Source organism: Megalobrama amblycephala, linkage group LG2 (genome assembly GCF_018812025.1).
Source record: "Megalobrama amblycephala isolate DHTTF-2021 linkage group LG2, ASM1881202v1, whole genome shotgun sequence".
Classification (NCBI taxonomy): Eukaryota; Metazoa; Chordata; class Actinopteri; order Cypriniformes; family Xenocyprididae; genus Megalobrama; species Megalobrama amblycephala.
The window spans coordinates 2550081-2575807 of record NC_063045.1 but is presented as its reverse complement, the minus strand read 5'-3'; the positions used below and the strand labels follow the sequence as shown (position 1 = coordinate 2575807).

The 25727-nt window shown below is 35.8% G+C and overlaps 1 protein-coding gene across 1 annotated transcript in view; it reads left to right on the top strand.

The window, feature by feature from the left end:
• The window catches only part of LOC125263165, a 71338-nt gene extending 51717 nt beyond the window's left edge, over positions 1-19621 (top strand). Inside the window, exon 7 of the mRNA XM_048182083.1 lies at positions 19274-19621. Within this exon, the coding sequence (XP_048038040.1) occupies positions 19274-19602 (329 nt within the window). The 3' untranslated portion in view covers positions 19603-19621. The remainder of the gene's footprint in view (positions 1-19273) is intronic.
• Positions 19622-25727: the final 6106 nt, after the last annotated feature.

Sequence of the window (25727 nt, the reverse complement as noted above, 5' to 3'; positions counted from 1 at the left end):
TGATGCAGGAATTTTAAACCAAAAGCTCTCAGAATTGTATAAAAAAGCTTGTAACCATTTTAACTTCAACATGCCATTCATCTGTTCAAAATCAATTATGTTTAAACCACCCAGGTCATAGGGTTTGACTATATCATTTCTCTTAATGAAATGAGTCTTATTCTTCCAGATAAAATTATACAATGAGCGATTAATTAGTTTAGAAACATATGAAGAAGGGGCTAAAGCAATTGTGGGGTAGATGATCCTTGACAGAAACTCTGCTTTAGACAACAATACTCTACCAAAAATAGAAAGGTCTCTTTGTAACCAACTATTTAAAATTATTTTGGCCTTTTTTAATTTTTCTAAATAATTAAATTCCATGCATCTCTCAGAATTTCTCGTAATGATAATACCTAGATACTTAGTGGAATTTTTAACAGGAATGTTATATAATGATGTGTGATCACAATTATGAATGGGCATAAGCTCACATTTGGACATATTTAAATGGAGACCAGATGCTTTAGAAAAAAAAATCAACTAAGGAAATAAAGAGAGAAATTTGATCTGCGTCCTGTAAAAAAAGAGTGGTATCATCCGCTAACTGGCTAATACCAACAGCCATGTTAAACACCTTCAACTTTTTAACACTTGAATCATGATTAAATAAACGAGCCAACAGATCTGTTGCAATAATAAACAAAAGAGGGGAGAGGGGGCACCCCTGTCTTACACCACGGCCAATCGTAAATCTTTTAGATGTACCAAACGGAAGAGATATTGAACTGTTTATATCCTTGTAAATCATCTTTATAATGTTTACAAATCTGTCTCCAAAACCAAAAGACTGGAGAGCCTGAAATAAAAAGGAGTGCTCTAACATATCAAATGCTTTTTTGAAGTCTAAAAATAAAATAAAACCATCATCTTCTATCCATTCACTATATTCCAACAAATCCATAATGAATCTTATATTATTATGAATGGAGCGACCCTCCAAGAAACCTGATTGAGATTCATTAATAACCTTATTTATACCTTTTTTAAGTCTGTTGGCAAAGATGTGTGCAAAAATTTTATAATCGGTATTTAACAAGGTTATCGGACACAGAGTCTTTATCGGGTTTGGGTAGTAACGTAATCAGCCCTTGTCTCTGTGTAGAGCTTAATGTACCTTCTTCAATAGATTGTAGAAAAGCTTTAAACAATAATTCTTTTAAATCCTTCCAAAAACATCTATAAAAGTTTGAAGTTAGCCCATCAGGACCAGGTGATTTATTTAATTTGAGATTTTTCACAGCTAAATCTAATTCCTCTATCTGCAAATCTTCATCACACACTTTTTTAAATTCACTATCAATATAGGGAATAAACTGTTGTATTCTTTCAAAAAACAAATTACATTCTCATTCTTCTTCTTTCCAATGCGCTTTTGCTCCAGTGGCGTCTGTCGTTGCTATGCAACCATGAGCCGCGCTCTCAACCGCGTCGCTTCTATTATGAGCGCGCTTGCCTAAATCACAGTAAAAGCTCTTGACTTTAAGTCACGAGCGTCGATTTAAAACCACCGAAACGCGTCCGATGCAACCATTAAACGTTACGATGTTCAAACGGCATCTTGGACAAATGTGTCTCAGCTGTGTGAGCAGAAGCGCTGCAGGTGTCTGTCAAGAAACAGAAGCGTGTGCAAATGCATTCAGGGATTGTATTTGTTCAGTACAGTGTTGTTCAGTGCAAGATTTTAATGTTATTTAAGCTAACATAAAGTAAGGGAAAATACTTCCACTAGATGTTAAAATCTAATAATGTATGTATGAGAGCTTTTTATTTTTTGGCAAAATAAAGTTGATATATATATATAGCTCCAGTTTTTTTTTTTATTTCTGACCCCTCCACGCCACAAGTTTTGCTGGTTTTGTTCCTAAATTACACATTTTTTTATTCCATGCACCTTGTTGGATGTGAGAAGTTGCACCAGACTATTGCAATTAATAATATTATATTAGTAGGCTATATTAGTAGTATTATATTAGTAATAGTATTATATAATTATATTACACTCTGTAACAATGAGAGAGACACTGCTGTTTACATTTAGTATGGTAAATAAAATATTTATAGTATAGGTATAAAAACATTTTAGTTGGCCTAATGAAAGTAAATGAGAAATAATGCAAAGGAAAGTAAATTTTCTGAAATGTTGCGCTTTCTTGCGCTTGAATGTTAATATGGCCCTCCTATGAGGTGTCAATCACAGAAATGGCCCCCCGCCAATTTGAGTTTGAGACCCCTGGTTTAACACATTCTTCAAAATATCTTCCTTTGTGTTCAACAGAACAAAGAAAATTATACAGATTTTGAACAACTTGAGATTGAGTAAATGATATACAGAATTTTCATTTTTGGGTGAACTATCCCTTTATTGTATAATTTTATTATTCCATTTTACATTTCTTTGTTAATTATGCTTTCATTTTTTAAACTGATTTATGTGATGTTGCTTTTCTATTTTGTTTCATAACTGTATGCGGCAATTAAATTAAACATGTTTTTAAAAGATGTAATATAAGTCTAAGGTGTCTCCTGAATGTGTCTGTGAAGTTTCAGCTCAAAATACCCCATAGTTTTTTTTTTTATAATTTTTTTAACTGCCTATTTTGGGGCATCATTAACTATGCACTGATTTACACTGACGCCGCCCCTTTAAGAGCGAGCGTGTTCCCTGCCACATGAGTTGTTGACTATATTACAGCGCATTTACAAAGTTCACACAACTAATATAACCCTCAAATGGATCTTTACAAGATGTTCGTCATGCATGCTGCATGCATGCTTCGAATTATGTGAGTAAAGTATATATTTGGATGTCAACGTTTTATTTTGAGTGAGTTTGAGGCTGTCCTCCGTGGCTAACGGCTAATGCTACACTGTTGGAGAGATTTATAAAGAATGAAGTTGTGTTTATGAATTATACAGACTGCAAGTGTTTAAAAATGAAAATAGCGACGCTCTTGTCTCCGTGAATACAGTAATAAACGGTGTAACTTTAACCAACAGTAGCCTACATTAGCAACATGCTAACGAAACATTTAGAAAGTCAATTTACAAATATAACTAAAAATATCATGATATCATGGATCATGTCAGTTATTATTGCTCCATCTGTCATTTTTCGCTGTTGTTCTTGCTTACCTAGTCTGATGATTCATCTGTGCAGATCCAGACATTACTGGCTGTCCTTGTGTAATGCATTTGAACACTGGCATTATGCAAATATTGGGGTGGAGCCCCCGACTGTTACGTAACAGTCGATGTTATGTTGAAATCCGAGTGTTTTCCGGAAGTCTTTTAAACAAATGAGATTTATAAAAGAAGGAGGAAACAATGGAGTTTGAGACTCACTGTATGTCATTTCCATGTACTGAACTCTTGTTATTTAACTATGCCGAGGTAAATTCAATTTTTGAATCAAGGGCACCTTTAAATGCTGCAAATAAAAAGGTAAATATATCTGGCATAAATATTAATGATGGAATTAACTACAATCCCATGATGCAACATTAGCCACAATTAGATTTTTTTTTTTCTTTTTTTTCTCTTTTTTTTAAGAAAATCAATATTTGTATATGGTAGTAAATGTATCTCTCCCACATTGTCTGGACTATAGTGCTAATATTGTCCTGCGCAATATTAGATGGCTGGACATAAAGAGTTGTGTTATCCAAATATTTAAACATGTATGAAAAGTCACTTCCTGAACCTGAACCCACGTCTGTAAAGCATTTCATGAAGTTGAATTCTCAAAAACAAATGATGAATTTTAGGATAGATTATTGTAAATGAAAATCATATTTAGGTCACGACTTTAAGTCTAAATCTGCTCAATAAGTGTAAGCTGTGGTGCTTTTCCATATGAACATCTCAATGGTGATTTTAAGTAAAAAACAAACACAACATTAAAATAGCAGATTATTGCACTTGCATTCTTCCCCGCCATTTCAAATGATATCAAATTAGTATGTTTGCATAGTGTTCATTTTAAAATATTATGCATTTAACAATGTGATGTTTTTTTTATCAGTTCAGCAACTCCAGTACTTGATTTGTGTGATTCATCCACCGCTGGCTTTAGGACGGTCAAAAACAACTTATATACATACAGCTCCATTAAGCTTGAATTGAGGACACAGCCATTCTTCACATTCTTCAAGCGCTTGGAAACACTGAATCAATTGGTTCAATAGATTCAAAGTTTCACACTGCTAATTGATTCTCCATAACAAAACTGCCCAAATTTCTAACTGACCTCTTAAAAAGACAAGCCCAAAGTCACCTGTAATAAGTAGACTATAGGCTATGTGAGTGAATAAATGTCTTTCCACACACTCAGTGTCCCATTGTGAAATCCCAAAATACACTTTAACATTTAGACAATGGCTCCAAGAAGATCAGGACTGTCAGCATTGAATGACTGTTACTGACATTGCATTAAACATTTTTTCTCATGTTTTTCAGCTGCTCCAACTACAACTCTTCCTGTCACCAGCCTAGACTCAACATCATTTTCACCATCATCATCATCATCATCATCAGGATTGTCAAAAGGTGAACATGTTAACATCACTGACCTCTGTCAGGCATGTGCAGATATCTCAGTTGTAATAATCCAGCGTTAGCGTCAGTTCTGGCAGGTCACGTCAGTCAAGCTCGCGTCAGCTGACTCCCAGGTGACTCACATCTACCTATAGGAATACGACGCCTATCACAGCATCTATATATAAGCTCCTCAGTATTATCAGCAGCTATCGCATTTCTCAGGAGCAAATTACCCTCCTCCATCCCCAGCTCCTCCTCTCTTCAGTCAGGATTGGCCTTATTATTCTCCTGAATCAGACTAATTCTTGAAATATGTGTATGTTAAATTATTGATATTAATGATATCTGCAAATGTTTTGTTCTGTTTACTGTAGAGGGTTTATTGCTGCTCTCCCCGCTCTTATCCATGCTAGGCTACATGGATGCGCAGGGAGTTCTTGCCCAGAACAGAACCATACCCCAATACAAACTCTATGCATTATCAATCATATTTGACGATAGTGGTCCTGACAGAAGTGGCTTTTTTTTTTTTTTAAAGGTGCAATGTGTACATTTTAGGAGGATCTATTGAAGAAATGTAATATAATTTGTGTATAAAGACCTTACACAATGAACGTTATTTTTTTTGATAATTATCACTTTAACTTTGAAATCTGTGTGAACACGTCTTCCCAGAGGCGCAACAAGATGAGTGAGAAGCACCTGATCCAGAGATTGTCAGTTTTTGCTCTTCCGTATCGCTGCTCACAGCTTTATTTCACTCATGTCATTTTAAACAGATTTGAGTTTTGCAGATATCTGAGTTCCTGACAGAGACTAAAATCAGCTTGTTGAAAATCTCAGTTCTGTTTTATCTTTGTTTTTCAGAAGCACACGCCCATTGTTGTGATTCTGCTGAAGCTGTGCTCCGATTGGTCGTCACTGCTCTGATGGGCGTGGCTGCTGCGGCTGCTGCTGTTCTTCTGGTCAATGACGTCAGATCTACGAGAAGTTAAATGGAGGAAACAGAACTGATGTCATAAATATTGTGACATATATAAGAGTTTTAATCGTAAAGATGAAAATATGTGTGCTTTAATTGTTTAGTGATGCAAAACGAAGTTGTGTTTACCTTTTCTTTCTTCAGAATTGGTGTATTGAGGCCATCTGGTGGCCAAAACAATTCATTTTATTCTTTAATGCAATCTGTTTTACATTTCATTGTTAATTACAGTTTTCATTTTTTCTTAATTTGTTATTTTACCTTTTTAATTTTGTTTCATAATTGTATGCAGCAACGCCACAAATACAAATGTAAAAATATTTGTCACATCAATAAATCACTGTAGAATTGAACTAAATATTACCTACTGAACTGACATAATACAGTTTAGCATGTTTTAGAAAGATTTAAAGTCATCATTTAATAACCTGTGAAATCTGAACTATTGTGTATGTTTATCACTGTATCTGTTCAAGAATATTTTGGAAAGATTTAGATAGAATGATAGAAATGTGTGTTTGATGTGCTTTATGTAATGTTTTCTCTTTCTGACAGTAATGTAAATAATGTGATTATGTTTTCTTGTGGCATTGAATAAAAAACAGATCAGATATCATGAATATTGTTATAGTTGTTATAATATAGTTTTAATCTATAATATGATTTACATTCATGCATTTTCAGATGTTTTTTTCTCAGAAGTGATTGTGTACTTTGGGTCCATCTGGTGGCCAAAATCTAGAATATTCATCAATATTTCATTTAATTTACTGCAAATGCTTCAGAAACACAAATGAAGAAAAATATTTGCCAATAAAACACCATCAAATGTAAAATGAGAACTGAGCAGGACCAACTGATATACATCAATAAATCATAAGCCTATATTTTTAATTGAAGGTTGTATAACAATAAATATAAATTCAGATGGAATGATACTGATAAGTTGGTCTGATGGTTATGAGGATGAATGAAGATGCTTTAAATGTACAAATATTATTACATTATAGATCCATGAATTTTAATAGTTGAATTAAATAGAAATACACTAAACACAATTCAGTAAAACAAACAAATAAACACCAGCAACAGCATGCCACAGGAAATCTAAAGTCTTTTTTTATTATAACAGTTTTTCTCATGCAGAAGAATAAATATGATATTCGGTGTAAACAGTCATTTCTGTTTTGGGAATATTTGTCTTGATCATTTTCTCCATAAAGATTCACAATCTCTCCTGTCTCCATGAATCACAGTAAACTCTACATTAAGCCGAATTAAGCAGTAAAATAAATAAATAAAATAAAGTGTGTGTAAAGACTGTGGATCTTTCTGTAAATATGATGTATTTTGTTTCTTTTAACGCAGAAGAGAAATGACAAAACAAGGTTTTCATCCTTCACTGGCTGTGGATTTAATGGTCTTAATAAATAATGCGTGATCTTAAAAACAGTAATTTCAGAGCAAGTAGTTTAAATTCATCTTTAACTATAATACCAAAGTGCTTTCAGAGTGAAACATGAATGTGAATCATTACTTGAGCAGCTCAGTTTGAGTCAAAGTGAAATCTGCTGTTTCCGATGGTGGAGGTTTCAGATGCATCTTAAAATCAGTTTAACACTGTCCTGTTAGTTCATGATCTGTCAGTCACTGAAGTGTTCACATATTTCAAGCGCTCTTATCTGAAAATGGTTCACCTGTTTGTGAACAAACCAGGTATTTAGTCTTTTATGTTTTCCAGGAGTGTTTGGTGATGATGAACTGAAGTCAGTGTCAGTGATGGAGGGAGATTCAGTCACACTAAACTCTGATCTTACTGAAATGATGGATGATGATCTGATTCTGTGGAGGTTTGGAACTGAAAACACTGAAAACAGACTGAAGCTGGACGATCAAACTGGATCTCTGACCATCACAAACATCAGAACTGAACATACTGGAGATTATGAACTACTGACCAACAGTGTGAGTTTCACTCTCACTGTCTATGGTGAGTTATATTGTTTTCACCTGTTTTATTTAGTAAAGCTTTAAAGTAGTTCTATCTCAACATTTGATTGTTTTTATCCTTGATTATTAAAATAACGAAATAATTGCAAAATAGTCATCTCTCCCAGCTAATTTTGTTATAAGACCATTCTCTAAATATTCAGTGTTGTTCTGGGAACATTAAGAACATAGTTTTCTTGATGTTAGAGGAACGTTTTTATAAGGTATGATGTTCCTCAAACGTTCTTTCAACTTAATTTTGATCTAAAATTCAATATTGTAGGAAATGTACAGAAGTTTAGATGTTTAGTTTGAGGTCACCATCATGGAGGTTGGTGTTTGATGTAGTTCTTGACCCTGAGTATAGAGCTGCTTCTTTATCAGCAATCGCAGGTGTTTTCAGAAATATTTCTGTATTGATAAAGCAGATTAACATGTTTGTTTTAATAACAGGCAAATGACTGCATAAAAGCAATTAATTTTTTTTATTTGTTTATTTTTTTATTTCTGTCTTGTAAACTGGTAAGAAAGTTGCTTTGTTTGAAAACCCTGAATTTGTAATTCTCGACATTACTGCCCTAATATAGTTCACTTGAAAGAGGAAATGAAAACGAGTGAATTCAGACACTTCAGGAATATGAAGATTTTATTTGAGTATTATTTAGGCAAATTAAACTCTTTATAGATAGATCTTTCACAATAATAAAGCAACTGCTAAAAATAATTTTAAAAGATCTGACATTACGCAAAACAAGTTTTTCATAAACTCCACCTGTGATGCACAAAACACAACATTGTGGGCGGGGTTTTGGAGAGAGGGTGTGGTTGGAGACGGGGGCGTGGTCTAATTCAGTCTGGAGGAAGTTAGTAAATAGTTAACACTGTCAGCAGCTTGTTCTCCACACATCTCTACTGCAGACACTCACAGGATTTCACACTGAAACTATTTCAGATCACTGAACTGCTGAAGAAAATGTTTCACACATTTATTTTTTGCTGTCTCTGTCTGGTTGGTAAGTTATGGACAAGTTTATGTTGTTTTAACAGTTGCATGTTATTTGAGTGACGCTCTAATGAACTTCAACTTCCACCATTAATCAATAAAAATATATTTACTTGTTCACTGAGAAACTGTTTGTTCTTCAGGAGTGTTTGCTGATGAACTGAAGTCAGTGTCAGTGATGGAGGGAGATTCAGTCACTCTACAGACTAATACTGAAATACAGACAGAAGATCTGATAAAGTGGATGTTCGGAACTAAGAGGAGTCTAATAGCTAAAATCACTGTATTGACCAGCATCATCCATGATGAACCTGATGAGAGATTCAGAGACAGACTGAAGCTGGACAAGAAGACTGGATCTCTGACCATCACAAACATCACAACTGAACATGCTGGAGATTATGAAGTTGAGATCAGCCGTAAGAGCTCATCGTATAAATGCAGATTCAATGTTACTGTCTATGGTGAGTACACAACTATTATATTACATTACAGATTCTGATATTTATTGACATAATTCTTCATTAAAAAAAGAGTTATGGGAATTTTTTTCAACCTCTTTGACACATCTCTCACTGACACTGTAATTTCATGTCAAATGCCTGACAGTGAAACAGGCCTCTTATTTCTAATGTAATTCCTCTGAAAATTCATGCTACTTTTTCATTCTGTTATAATTTTTATATCAAACTCATAAAGCTCACTCTAAATGAATGTCATTCAAGCATACTGAAGTGTCTAAACCATCTCCACACAAGAGTTTCATGAACTGACACAGATCTGACAGTTCTTGCTGTGAGAGGAATATAACTAATTTGACACGACCAGTCAGATGAAGAGCTCCAGGGTTTGAAATCTAAGATTTAAAGTCACTCTTTGATTTGTAACGAAGGAAAAGTGAAGTTAGTTCTGAGAAAAGATGGTGCAGCACGTGTCTTTAAACTTTAAATGAGTGTGAAAGGAATATTTAGTTCCCATCTTCACCTGATCTGCTGAGATTTAATGAAGAAGCTGAAGACAAACATCTTCCAGAAGCTCTTGAGACTCAGTGGCTGTTCTTGTGTGTCTGTTCCCCTTATTGAGCTCAGGATCTAGTCAATACAATCCCAGAAAAGCTGTATGAGCTCACAGTCAATCAGATCAATAATGTGCTAATCTCACTACAAACTCACTAGACAGAATGTATTCATTTAGCTGCAGGTTTAACGTGTAACGGAGACAAGCTATAAGATCTGAGTGTGTAAACCTCACTGCCCTGACCTCAAGAGACACACATGTGACTGATGCTAGAGATTTACTGTCCTTGTTAGCAAGAATGTTTAATTTTGTGATGTTTTTACTGTATTTTTACAGTATTGTTTCTATAGTCTCAATCTACAGAAGGCTTCATCTTCAGATATATAATGTGAATGTAGTTTCATCTGTTGGGTAGAGAACATGTGCATGAGAAAGTGTTTTAAAACTGGATGTTTGTGGTTAATGTGAGTTTGTGTTTGTATGTCTTGAGCCATGAAGAGCCATAACTTCCTCTTTATGAGAAACAGCTTTACTGTGAAATAAAGTACAGAATTAGTGAGCGCTAATGTTTGACAAGAAAAAAATCTCTGTGAGATCTGTGTGTATGTGAAATATAATACTGATTCTCAGCTGCATATGAATCTCTTTATCCATGATTTGCATATTAATACTGTGACCTTCCAGATAAGCACATTTTATCCATTTTGGGGAGTTTCAAACTAAAAGTAATAATATTTTCCTTTAGCGTAACATTTTTTTTTAAACAGTGACTCTTTTCCAGTAACAGCCTTTGTTGCAAACACTAGCAGTGAGGCAAGATCAGACCTCAACCGTCTCTATTTCTGCTATTCTATTTTGTTTCATAACTGTATGCAGCAATTAAATGCTGCAAATAAAAAGGTAAATATATTTGTCATAAAAATAATGATGGAATGAACTACAATCCCATGATGCAACATTATCCACAATTTAATTTTTTTTTTTTTCTTCAAGAAAATCAATATTTGCATAGTTTAATGGTAGTAAATGTATCTCTCTCACATTGTCTGGTCTATAGTGCTAATGTTGCCCTGTGCAATATTAGATGGCTGGACATAAAGAGCTGTGTTATCCAAATATTTAAACACATACAGTCATTTTAACCCTCTACCGCATAGTGTTGCCATATGGCAACATACTCTTTGTTCATTTCCTTGCCACCGTCTCTTTAAGAGAACATTCTAGTTTTTTTTTTGTTGGTAAGAGAAAACCTTAGTTTAGCCAATGATGTGCTTTGGTTAAGTCACATGACATGCAATTTTTTTTCTGTGACGCGATATCTGACCACTGCCGTCTCTTGTCGGTAGTTGCTGAAAGCAAACTAAAACGTCAGTAACAAACAAGGACCCGCCCATGTCAAATCCACAAAAAAAATGTTAACATCATCTCAGGTAAGGTATGATGACATATTTACCACTCAAAAAAGTTTTTATGAAATTAGTTTTTGGTAAATCGAGAAAATGTCTGTGTTGCCATCAGAGGTGGGTAATCCAGGGGTCAGAAAGTAAAAGTCCTGCCATATTTTTATCTCATCCACTGAAGCATTAATGAGATAATTAAGTGATAAATTGAGTGATGATTGAGCATTATTGAAGACACCTGATGATAAAAAGCAGAATCACCAAAGGAGAAAATCACAATTTTTAAGTTACCATCATCAAGGTCAGGGTTTGTTTTAGTTGAGCTCTTGACCCTTGACTTTTTAGTATTAGATTTTGTTTGGGCAGTTTTAACTGCATTAAAACCAACCAGACAAGCAAAGTTAAAAGATGATCAGGTGTTGGTTACATAAACATTATTTGATCTGAATCACTACATTATTGATTAGCAGCACTGTGATTCTACAGCACAAGATCAGCTTTTACAATACAATTTTTTCTTTCTTTTTTTTTTTTTTTTTTTTTTTTAAACACACAAACATCAAGAATCATCCTGTGAATCTCAACAGTGGTGGCCATCATAAAGCATGTTGCAGTGCATTCTGGGAGCCACCAATCAAAATTCATCCATGGCTCCCATCATGCATTGCTGTATGAATAAATTATGAGCTAAATTGTCTTAGTAATTTCATTTATTCTCACTATTAAAATTTTGCTGTTTTTCTGTGACTTTTTAGTAGCTTGTTTTCTAATGTTCAGAGTTGATCTGTTGATCAGAATATGTTGCTTGTCACCGTTGTTGAGATTCACAGGCTGATACTTGATGTCTGTGTGTGCCTAAAAGAACTTTTTTTTTTTGTGATAAGGACAACTTTAAAAAAAAAAAAAAAATTCTGTATTGTATAAGCTGATCTTCTGCAGAATCACAGTGCTGCTGTAATCAATAATGTAAATCTAACTCAGAGATTGAGCTCTAAATGAGTTCGGTGATTCAGATCAAATAATAATTATGTGAAAACATAACCAACAACACTTGATCATCTTTTAACTTTGCTTGTCTGGTTAGTTTTAATGCAGTTAAAACTGCCTAAACAAAATCTAATACTAAAAAGGCAAGGGTCAAGAGCTCAACTAAAACAAACCCTGACCTCGATGATGGTAACTTTAAAATTGTGATTTTCTCCTTTGGTGATTCTGCTTGTTATCATCAGGTGTCTTCAATAATGCTCAATCATCACTCAATTAATCACTTATTTATCTCATTAATGCTTCAGTGGGTGGAATAAAATATGGCAGGACTTTTACTTTCTGACCCCTGGAATGTCCACCTCTGTTTCTTACAGAGAGTGTCCAGAAAACATCAAAAGAGACGGAGGCAAATATTGCAGCGGCCATCGCCTTTTGTTTAAAATATGCCCCAGACAAGGTGGGTGGAGGTGGCAGGAAAAAAAGCTGTGAATAAAACTGATGTTAATGTTTTGAAAAATATTCATTTCCAATAAGGTTGGTGTTAAAATTAAATTATTTTGAAAATGTTCTGTTCCAATAATGTTAATAATAAAACAAATAAATAAATCATATTTGTTATAATCCAGTTTATCTCTTTGTCATTTTTCTGATAAAACCACCAAACATTTGTAAATTCCATTTTCAAATTAAATTAAACTATTCTTTTTGCTAATGTCTTAAAATTTAATAATTTGGTGTAGTCTCACATTGGATCTTGATCTCTCTCTGATCTTATTGTTAGAGTTTCTTGGTATGTTTTTGTTGTTGTTTTTTTCTCTCTGAATGTTGATTTTTATTTTACAACAAAATTGAAGGTTTAATGTCATGCCAACAAAATCCATACTAACCATATCTTTCTTTAAAGTTGGAATTTGACAGCTTGACAATTTGTTGTTGGTTTTTGACAGATACCAATTTTGATTTTATTTTCCATCAAAGCGCAATGTCTCCGATGTAGGAGATTGATGTTAGTCTGACGTTTGGTTCTGACATCAACCCGATTTAAATTTTCAACCAAAATGCAACGTCTGACCAACGTTGGAGATTGGCGTCAGTCTGACGTTTGGTTATGACGTCAACCAGATTTTCATTTTCAACCAAAATACACCCTGCGTTCCATTCGGAAGGGCTCATCCCTATGCCCTAATCCCTTCAGAGGGTTTACCCTCCGGAGTGAGAGCTTCGAAGGGATGAAGGGTGTAGGGGTCAACAAAACTCTTCTTTTGGAACGCACTTCTGCGTCATCATAACGAGACAATCAAAGAGGAGTAGATTGTGCAAGCTGCACCCTTTGTTTAATGTTAGTTTATTTATTTATTTATTTTAGGTTTATCGCACCATGTAGCCTATATTGTATGTATTTTAAACATTTGAATGGACTGAAAAAGGGAGCTGTAAAGTATTTTTGTTGAAGTACAATGTCGTTTTGACCATAATAATGTACCAAATATAAGTCTAAATATTACAGTAGTATAGAAAAATATATTTATACTCAAAATCTAACTCCTAACCTCCTGTACCCATTCTGTGACGTCAAACAACTTCCCTGTGCAAAGGATCATGGGGGCCCGAAGTGTCCATCAGTTGTACCCTTCGAAATCCTTCATTCCGAAGGGCCCTTTGAAGTGGCCAGTTTTGAGCACTTCGGTTTGGAACGACGCTTCAACATGGCGGCCATGATTATTTTCACTCCGAAGTGCCCTTCGGAGGGCGATATATCCCGTTTGGAACGCACCGACAATGTAATACCAACGTTGGAGATTGATGTCAGTCTGACGTTTGGTTATGACGTCAACCAGATTTTCATTTTCAACCAAAATGCAACGTCTATCCGACGTAGTGGTCCAACGTCAATCTGACGTTATATTGACGTCCGGTGCCTGCTGGGTAAATACGACCTCACGTTTTATACGTTTGGTCCGATTTTCGGCATTTTTCGCATCCGTAGCAAATATTTTGAGGGGTTTTTGACAATTGATCCACAAAATGACGAATATGAAAAAACGAATACGACAGTTTCGGACTCAGTCAGGTGCAAGGACCTTACCCACACAGCAAAAGGACTCCGTATCGGATCCACCACGGAGGTATCGCGCAGAGGTGGAAAGTCCAGGGCTCAGAAAGTGAAAGTCCAGGGCTCAGAAAGTAAAAGTCCTGACATATTTTTTTTCCACCCACTGAAGCAGTGTTAAAGTTAATGAGATAATTAAGTGATTAATTGAGTGATGATTGAGCATTATTGAAGACACCTGATGATAACAAGCAGAATCACCAAAGGAGAAAATCACAATTTTTAAGACACCATCACAGAGGTCATGGTTTGCTTTAGTTGAGCTCTTGACCCTTGACTTTTTAACATTAGAATTTACTTGGGCAGTTTTAACTGCATTAAAACTAACCAGACAAGCAAAGTTAAAACATGATCAGGTGTTGGTTATGTTTTCACATAATCATTATTTGATCTGAATCACTGAACTCATCTAGAGCCCAATCTCTGAGTTAGATTTACGTTATTGATTACAGCAGCACTGTGATTCTACAGCACAAGATCCATTTTTTTTTTTTTTTTTTTCAAAATAATTCAAAGGTTTCATCAAAAGTTCTTAGGAAAAAAGCCCTCATTTAGACACACAGAGATCAAGAATCATCCTGTGAATCTCAACAGTGGTGGCCATCATAAAGCATGTTGCAGTGCATTCTGGGTGCCACCAATCAAAATTCATCCACGGCTCCCATCATGCATTGCTGCATGAATAAATTATGAGCTTAATTCTTTTAGTAATTTTCTTTATTCTCACTATTTTGTTTTTTGCTGTTTTTATGGGACTTTTTAGTAGCTTGTTTTCTAATGTTCAGAGTTGATCTGTTTATCAGAATATGTTGCTTGTCACCGTTGTTGAGATTCACAGGCTGATACTTGATGTCTGTGTGTGCCTGAAAGAAATTTTCTTTTGTTTTATTCAGAACAACTTTTGTGAAACCCTTTGGATTATACTGATAAAGCTGATTTTGTGCTGTAATCAATCATGTAAATCTAACTCAGAGATTGGGCTCTAAATGAGTTCAGTGATTCAGATCAAATAATGATTATGTGAAAACATAACCAACGTTACCTGACCAGCTTTTCTCTTTGCTTGTTTGGCTGTTATAATTCAGTTAAAACTGCCCAAACAAATTCTAATATTAAAAAGTGAAGGGTCAAGAGCCCAACTAAAGCAAACCATGACCTCTGTGATGGTGTCTTAAAAATTGTGATTTTCTCCTTTGGTGATTCTGCTTGTTATCATCAGGTGTCTTCAATAATGCTCAATCATCACTCAATTAATCACTTATTTATCTCATTAATGCTTCAGTGGGTGGAAAAAAAAATATGGCAGGACTTTTACTTTCTGAGCCCTGGACTTTCCACCTCTGCCGCGAACGGACCCGTATCGGAGTCCACTTGCTCGCAGTGACGGATCCGCAACGAAGGCGGATCACGGACCCGCCTTGGCTCCGCGCTGCATCCGCTCCGCATCCGCGATTAAAACCTTACCTCCGCGGCGGGTCCGTTTGGGACCCGCAAATTGATACAACCGTTACAGTAAAGGCGCGTGCGCGTCCGCGGATCCGACATGGGTCCGCTCAGGATCCGCTGATTGACAGTACAATTTATGGTGCCGCCCGGATGCGGATCTGATCCTCTGGGCGGCGTCAAAACGGATGTGACAGTCAAGCGGGTTTGGCGACTTGAATGCGGATCCGCCTAGGAGTCCCTTGCTGTGTGGGTAAACTTTTGAGGCTTGCGCAGGAGAAATCAAACAAATGAGCGCCGTTTTCCAAGATCTGGATCCGCAGCACACAAATAAACTAAACTGACATACGGCAGTTAAATTTCAAAATGTGGTGTTTTTATATTTATAACATTTGAATACAGTTCAGCAACATACATCACACGACCTGACGATCAAGAGAGCTGACAAATGACCATCACTTAATTTACCATCACCTCACGATTGAAAATGTGACACTGATATGACAGTTCAACAAACAAGTTAATATATTAAGTCACTTACATTTTAGACGAAATAATGACTGTTTTGGTCTATTTTAGCAGCGAAAATAGATCCGATGAATCCAAACAAACATAGCGCATTTCACAGCAACACTCAATCGTGTTTTGAATGATTCAGTGTTTTGAACAAATCGTTTGAGTCAAAGATTCAATGACCCATTCACAAACATCTGTCTCATTCTTGATGAATCGGCCGTTTGAACGAATCGCGAATGAACGACTCAATGACTCGCTTAATAAAACCGCTTATCACCTGCATTTGCGCTCACTATCGACAAACCAATCAAATTTGTTCAAAACTTTTTTTTTTTTAATCAGTCCAAACACATTTTAATTTTTATTCAGGAGTTATGTATATACAAAACTATAACTTTTTATGACAGTAGTTAAGTGATAAAAAAATTTTGCAAATTTTTTTTTCAGGTTTTTTTCCTCCCATCCAGTAGCCACTCGCGCCCCACCGGTTGAGAACCACTGGTCTGGAGGAAGTTAGTAAATAGTTAACACTGTCAGCAGCTTGTTCTCCACACATCTTTACTGCAGACACTCACAGGATTTCTGAAACTATTTCAGACCACTGAATTGATGAAGAAAATGTTTCACACATTTTTTTGCTGTCTCTGTCTGGTTGGTAAGTTATGGACAAGTTTATGTTGCTTTAACAGTTGCATGTTATTTGAGTGACGCTCTAATGAACTTCAACTTCCACCATTAATCAATAAAAATATATTTACTTCTTCACTGAGAAACTGTTCTTCAGGAGTGTTTGCTGATGAACTGAAGTCAGTGTCAGTGATGGAGGGAGATTCAGTCACTCTACAGACTGATACTGAAATACAGACAGGTGATGAGATAAGGTGGATGTTCGGAACTAACAGGATTCTAATAGCTAGAATCACTGTATTGACCAGCATCATCCCTGATGATTTTATTGAGAGATTCAGAGACAGACTGAAGCTGGACATTAAAACTGGATCTCTGACCATCACAAACATCAGACCTGAACATGCTGGAGATTATGAAGCTGAGATCAGCAGCAGGAGCTCATCGTATAAATACAGATTCAATGTTACTGTCTATGGTGAGTACACAACTACACTATTATATTACATTACAGATTCTGCATATTTATTGACATAATTCTTCATTAAAAAAAAGAGTTATGGGAATTTTTTTCAACCTCTTTGACACATCTCTCACTGACACTGTAATTTCATGTCAAATGCCTGACAATGAAACAGGCCTCTTATTTCTGCTGTAATTCCTCTGAAAATTCACGCTACTTTTTCATTCTGTAATAATTTTTATGTCAAACTCATAAAGCTCACACTAAATGAATGTCATTCAAACATACCGAAGTGCCTAAACCATCTCCACACAAGAGTTTCATGAACTGAGACAGATCTGACAGTTCTTGCTGTGAGAGGAATATAACTAATTTGACACGACCAGTCGGATGAAGAGCTCCAGGGTTTGAAATCTAAGATTTAAAGTCGTTCTTTGATTTATAACGAAGGAAAAGTGAAGTTAGTTGTGAGAAAAGATGGTGCAGCACGTGTCTTTAAACTTTAAATGAGTGTGAAAGGAATATTTAGTTCCCATCTTCACCTGATCTGCTGAGATTTAATGAAGAAGCTGAAGACAAACATCTTCCAGAAGCTCTTGAGACTCAGTGGCTGTTCTTGTGTGTCTGTTCCCCTTATTGAGCTCAGGATCTAGTCAATACAATCCCCCAGAAAAGCTGTATGAGCTCACAGTCAATCAGATCAATAATGTGCTAATCTCACTACAAACTCACTAGACAGAATGTATTCATTTAGCTGCAGGTTTAACGTGTAACGGAGACAAGCTATAAGATCTGAGTGTGTAAACCTCACTGCCCTGACCTCAAGAGACACACATGTGACTGATGCTAGAGATTTACTGTCCTTGTTAGCAAGAATGTTTAATTTTGTAATGTTTTTACTGTATTTTTACAGTATTGTTTCTATAGGCTCAATCTACAGAAGGCTTCATCTTCAGATATATAATGTGAATGTAGTTTTCATCTGTTGGGTAGAGAACATGTGCATGAGAAAGTGTTTTAAAACTGGACGTTTGTGGTTAATGTGAGTTTGTGTTTGTATGTCTTGAGCCACGAATAGTGTGTGGGTGAAAGAACGCCCATAGTTCAACTTACTCTTTATGAGAAACAGCTTTACTGTGAAATAAAGTGCAGAATTAGTGAACGCTAATGTTTGACAGGAAAAAAATCTCTGTGAGATCTATGTGAATGTGAAATATCAATATACTGTATATCATATTATACTATGTGTATGTGAAATATAATATTGATGCTCATCTGCATATGCATCTCTTTATGCATAATTTGCATATTAATACTTTGACCTTGCAGATAAACACGTTTCATTCATTTGGGGGAGTTTCAAACTAAAAGTATTAATATTTTGTTTTAGGTCATTTTCTACAAAAAGACAACTGTGTATGCTTTAAATACACAAATGATCGCCTTGCACGTGCTTCTGCTTTCCGTATTCTTCAAAAAGCTTACGCTGTATGTCCTACACCTTCCCTATTCTACTTATGGAAAAAAACGAAATTCACAGCGTAAGCTTTTTGAAGAATACGGAAAGTAAATCTGTGTTTGTGACTGTTGTTCCCGCCCACTGAATCTCCGGGCCTGGATTAGATCTGTATTAGATCAGTGAAATGGATGTGACAGTAACGCGGATTTGGCGGTTTGTAAACGGATCCGGCTCAGAGTCTGGATGGGCTGTTCTTCAGGAGTGTTTGCTGATGATGAACTGAAGTCAGTGTCAGTGATGGAGGGAGATTCAGTCACTCTAAACTCTGATCTTACTGAAATGAAGGATGATGTTTAGTAGAGGTTTGGAGCTGAAAACACTTTAATAGATTAAATCAATGTCAATCATTTTATATGATGGGAGATTCAGAAACACTGAATGCAGATCATCAAACTGGATCTCTGACCATCACAAACATCACAATGAAACATGCTGGAGTTTATCAACTACTGACCAACAGTGTGAGAAAGAGACTGATCAAGAGTTTCATGAATGAATGAATCATGATGAATCATTTTTCTCTCTGATATTTGTCCATGTGTGTAAACAATAATATTTAAAAATGTCTAGAGTGGAGTGAAGATCACTGACTGATGCTGCAATAAACACTTTCTGATCTTTTTTCATGTTTTTCAGCTCGTCTGCCTGTTCCTGTCATCAGCAGTAACTCTTCACAATGTTCTTCATCATCATCATCATCATGTTCATTGGTGTGTTCAGCTGTGAATGTGAGTCATGTGACTCTCTCCTGGTACAAAGGAAACAGTTTATTGTCCAGCATCAGTGTGTCTGATCTCAGCATCAGTCTCTCTCTACCTCTGGAGGTGGAATATCAGGATAAAAACACCTACAGCTGTGTGCTGAACAATCCCATCAGCAACCAGACTCAACATCTGGACATCACTCACCTCTGTCACACATGTGCAGGTACAGCAGTGATGATATTATTTACATTCATTCACTGAATTAATTTGTTGATTTTAACAAGACTAATAATCAGAGGTGGGTAATCCAGGGGTCAGAAAGTAAAAGTCCTGCCATATTTTTATTCCACCCACTGAAGCATTAATGAGATAAATAAGTGATTAATTGAGTGATGATTGAGCATTATTGAAGACACCTGATGATAACAAGCAGAATCACTAAAGGAGAAAATCACAATTTTTAAGTTACCATCATCGAGGTCAGGGTTTGTTTTAGTTGAGCTCTTGACCCTTGACTTTTTAATATAAAATTTTCTTTGGGTAGTTTTAACTGCATTAAAATCAACCAGACAAGCAAAGTTAAAAGATGGCCAGGTGATGTTGGTTATGTTTTCACATAATCATTATTTGATCTGAATCACTGAACTCATTTAGAGCCCAATCTCTGAGTTAGATTTACATTATTGATTACAGCAAAAGATCAACTTTATCAATACATAATTCTTTTTTTTTTTAAAAAGTTGTCCTTATCACAAAAAATATATGTATTTTAGGCAAACACAGACATCAAGTATCAGCCTGTGAATCTCAACAACGGTGACATGCAACATATTCTGATCAACGGATCAACTCTGAACATTAAAAAACAAGCTACTAAAAAGTCACAGAAAAACAGCAAAATTTTAATAGTGAGAATAAAGAAAATTACCAAGACAATTCAGCTCATAATTTATTCATGCAGCAATGCATGATGGGAGGCATGGATGAATTTTGATTGGTGGCTCCCAGAATGCACTGCAACATGCTTTATGATGGCCGCCACTGTTGAGATTCACAGGATGATTCTTGATGTCTGTGTGTTTAAATGAGCGCTTTTTTTTAAAATCAGAACTCTAAAAAAAAAAAAAAAATTGTATTGATAAAGCTGATCTTGTGCTGTAGAATCACAGTGCTGCTGTAATCAATAATGTAAATCTAACTCAGAGATTGGGCTCTAGATGAGTTCAGTGATTCAGATCAAATAATGATTATGTAAAAACATAACCAACACCTCAAATCATCTTTTAACTTTGCTTTTCTGGTTGGTTTTAATGCAGTTAAAACTGCCCAAACAAAATCTAATATTAAAAAGTCAAGGGTCAAGAGCTCAACTAAAACAAACCCTGACCTCGATGATGGTAACTTAAAAATTGTGATTTTCTCCTTTGGTGATTCTGCTTGTTATCATCAGGTGTCTTCAATAATGCTCAATCATCACTCAATTAATCACTTATTTATCTCATTAATGCTTCAGTGGATGAGATAAAAATATGGTAGGACTTTTACTCTTTGACCCCTGGATTACCCACCTCTGTTTATATATTCTTGAATGAATCAGCGTTTTGAAGGAATCGCTTAAATAAATCATCATTAAATAATCATTAATGACTTGCTGACACCTACTGGCGACATTAATTTCATGATCCAGTTATCGTTTCATTTTGTAATTTAAAATTTTCTGTATTCAATTGTAATTCCTACACATATACTGCCCTCTCTGAGCAATCTAACAACTCATAAATCTAAAAGCAACTTCAGGTGGTGCTTCATTGACACCTCTGCAAGCCTTTGGTTGATACTGATTTAACTGGTAACAACCTATAGCGTCATACTATTGTAATTTAAATGACAAAGAATTTAACATTAAAAAGCATAGGCTACATATTTAATAAGATTAGGAAAAAAATCCTAAAATCCCCTAGAAATCAATTAATCAATTAAATCAATTAGTTGATTTCTACAGTTAATTTCTGACACAGACAGATGACAATAAATAGGCTATAAAAACATTCTTTATCTCAGTATTGTTAGTGTTATTACAGGGTTTTGATATATAGCCTAATATTGATAAAATATAATTGATATCTTCTTAAGAGAGCACTATAATTGTTATTTTTAACACTGTTTTAACATTTTTCCCTTTATTTATTTATTTTACTTTTTTAAATGTGTGATAGCCTATTTCAAATTGGCATAAACAAGTTCACCTCCATCATCAAATCATCCAATTCACATTTTAAGTCCATCTCTCTATAGCACCGCTTTGATGAACTAATAACATGTAAAATATTTTCATATTTGTCTTATTTCAAATTCATCCAGTGTCCAAAACTCAGGGTGTTGTCTACAACAAAAGTTATGACTGCTGCATATTTACATCGATAAGCTATGATTTGCACTTTTTAATTCGCTGCCCAGTGCGTTGAGCATCTTCGCTAGATTTTTATAGTTGGTCACTTCAATAAAACAGGCATTGTGCCAACGTTGTAGAATGGGAGTAATTGTGTGCAGCTGCAAAGTAAATTAATATTTCATCATGAGAAAGAGATTAAATGTATAATAAACGCGTTAAGAATCAGTACAGCTGTAGAGCGAGGGACTTTTAAATAAAAAAAATGAGAAATGAGAAAACCACACTTTTTTTCGTTTTTCATTTTTAAAATGAAAACGAAAAAAGAAAAAACTGGCTTGATTTTTCTTTTTTCGTTCTGGGGTAGGAAACAAATAAGCAGTCTGAATATTCGATCTCTACATGTGGGCGGGAATGAAACGCCTCTTTCCGCTGATTGGTCAACCAGATGTCAAACCATGTCGTCATCAGTGGTTCGTCGGTTCAGCTCAACAGAATAAAAGTCCCTCGCTCTACAGCTCTACGGATTCTTAACGCGTTTATTCTACATTTTATGTCTTTCTCACGAAATATTAATTTACTTTGCAGCTGCACACGATTACCCCCATTTTACAACGTTGGCACAATGCCTGTTTTATTGAAGTGACCAACTATAAAAATCTAGCGAAGCTGCTCAACGCACTGGGCAGCGAACATTGAATTAAAAAAGTGCAATAGCCAATGTAAATATGCAGCAGTCATAACTTTTGTTGTAGACAACACCCTGAGTTTTGGACATGGGATGAATTTGAAATATGACAGATATGAAAATATATGTTATTAGTTCATCAAAGCGGTGCTATAGAGAGATGGACTTAAAATGCTAATTGGATGATTTGACGCAGGTGAACTTGTTTATGCCAAAATTGGATAATTGTAAAATATCCATTGATGATGTAACCGAAAACAAGAAAAATGAATGTCTGGTTTCAATTTTTCATTTTTGCATTTGCATTGTTTGGTCTGAAAATTTAATTGTGAAGCGTTACACGGACTGTATTCTCATGCACAATCTCTCTACCCAACACATGACACATCATTTCTTTCCAGATAAAATGAGGCCTTCTGTGGTATGATTCTATTTGCAATACTGTATACAGGCACCAATATAATCTGTCTGCTGCTAAGATGTATCTGTCACATGTTCGGTCGGTGTCTCCCCCATTCATTGTGTTTTTGGTTTAGTCCGTGACCTAGTTTCTTCTCTGTCAGTCTGGCACGTCCTGATATTGCTGAGTTAGATGCGTTCCTGGGTCAACATATTTTGTTGATCCTGGAACAACATTCTAGTCTGAAAATGTAGTCTTAACCCTATTCCTACCCCTAAACCTAACACTACCCATAAGTTATCCCAAAAATCAGAGGGAAATGATAGATGAATAACACTGATGTAGAAGCACCAATTCATGATTTTAAGCCTAAACTTGACATAATCTGTAAACTTGTCCCTCAAATCTGATTGGTTGATTTGAATGTTGTTCCAGGATCAGCAAAAATGTTGACTCAGGAACATGTTGAACTCAGCAATATCAGGTTATGCGTCAGTCTGAGCGACTCAATGCACCCCAAAATCTACCTAAATGTATTTATGTCTGTGCAAATCGTTTTATTCCAGACTGTTTTGTGAATGAGAAAGCGAAAATGAGAAAGTTCCTTTGTTTGAAATTGAACTAATTTGCATAAGGGAAGTAAGCTGGCAGTTTGTGTCCATTTATACTCTGATAAATATAACAGTGCATTCTATGAGATGGTGATGTCCACCAAAGTCTGAGTCATTAAAAAGGAGTATTTTGATATTAAACACCACCTAGTTGGGCTACGTTATCTAATAGTTCTGTGATTGGCATGCATAACACTATACAATATTCAAAAAACAATAATAATACACAAAATGTACTGGGGAAATGCATGTTCATTCATTTAAGTAAATTTGGCAATGAATTGGTGGAATAGATGCCATTTCTATGGGCTCTATGCCTGATTCTTGTATTGAAAACAATTAATGTCCCAAATGTCTTTGAAGTGTGTGATTTATCCACTAACCACTGGATTTAGAGTGCATTTTCTATATTATTATTGAGAGTGAATGAAATTTTTACACTGACGAAGGCGAAGAGCTGAAACGTTTATTTACTTTTCTCCTGTTACTTCAATTAAAGTCTTTTTGGAGTGCAGACCTTCTTTGTATCCTTAATTTGAAATATAGGTCATTGCACCTTATTAGCTGGGAGAGCACGGTGAACGCTTTAATTCTACTAACCATTCAGAAACGTCCAGTTTCATTCTAAAAGTTGTAACTTCTTCCTGAGTCTCTCCATCAGTGTCGACTCCGGTTTGAACAATGTAAGGCTGAACACCGTTACTGACAATCCTCATTTTGGCTGCGTGAGATTCTCCAGCTTTGTTGTTGTTGAGCTGTTAAAGCTCCGCCCTCTTCTGGAAAGGGGGCCGGGAGCAGCAGCTCATTTGCATTTAAAGGGACACACAAAAACTTTGTGTTTTTGCTCACACCCAAATAGGGGCAAATTTGACAAGCTATAATTAATGATCTGTGGGGGATTTTGAGCTGAAACTTCACAGACACATTCTGGAGACACCAGAGACTTATATTACATCTTGTGAAAGGGGCATAATGAAGTTTTAATTTAACCCTGAGAATGGCCATCACCTTTTTAACTAATAACATTTTATCTGAATGAACTGAGGAGAATAATTTTCTCAAACAAATGAAGTGGCTGTTTAAAGTCTGCTGGGTTTTCCTGAACAAACAGAGAGTAAAACATATATATCTACTATATATATGTATGTATTCTATAGCTATCTACCCACACAGCAAGGGACTCCTAGGCGGATCCGCATTCAAGTCGCCAAACCCGCGTGACTGTCACATCCGTTTTTGACGCCGCCCAGAGGATCAGATCCGCATCCGGGCGGCACCATAAATTCTACTGTCAATCAGCGGATCCTGAGCGGACCCATGTCGGATCAGCGGACGCGCACGCGCCTTTACTGTAACGGTTGTATCAATTTGCGGGTCCCAAACGGACCCGCCGCGGAGGTAAGGTTTTAATCGCGGATGCGGAGCGGATGCAGCGCGGAGCCAAGGCGGGTCCGTGATCCGCCTTCGTTGCGGATCCGTCACTGCGAGCAAGTGGACTGCGATACGGGTCCGTTCGCGGCAGAGGTGGAAAGTCCAGGGCTCAGAAAGTAAAAGTCCTGCCATATTTTTTTTTCCACCCACTGAAGCATTAATGAGATAAATAAGCGATTAATTGAGTGATGATTGAGCATTATTTAAGACACCTGATGATAACAAGCAGAATCACCAAAGGAGAAAATCACAATTTTTAAGACACCATCACAGTGGTCATGGTTTGCTTTAGTTGGGCTTTTGACCCTTCACTTTTTAATATTAGAATTTGTTTGGGCAGTTTTAACTGAATTATAACAGCCAGACAAGCAAAGAGAAAAGCTGGTCAGGTAACGTTGGTTATGTTTTCACATAATCATTATTTGATCTGAATCACTGAACTCATTTAGAGCCCAATCTCTGAGTTAGATTTACATTATTGATTACAGCACAAAATCCGCTTTATCAGTATAATCTAAAGGGTTTCACAAAAGTTGTTCTGAATAAAACAAAAGAAATTTTTTTTTAAGGCACACACAGACATCAAGTATCAGCCTGTGAATCTCAACGACGGTGACAAGCAACATATTCTGATAAACAGATCAACTCTGAACATTAGAAAACAAGCTACTAAAAAGTCCCATAAAAACAGCAAAAAATAAAATAGTGAGAATAAAGAAAATTACTAAAACAATTAAGCTCATAATTTATTCATGCAGCAATGCATGATGGGAGCCGTGGATGAGTTTTGATTGGTGGCACCCAGAATGCATTGCAACATGCTTTATGATGGCCACCACTGTTGAGATTCACAGGATGATTCTTGAT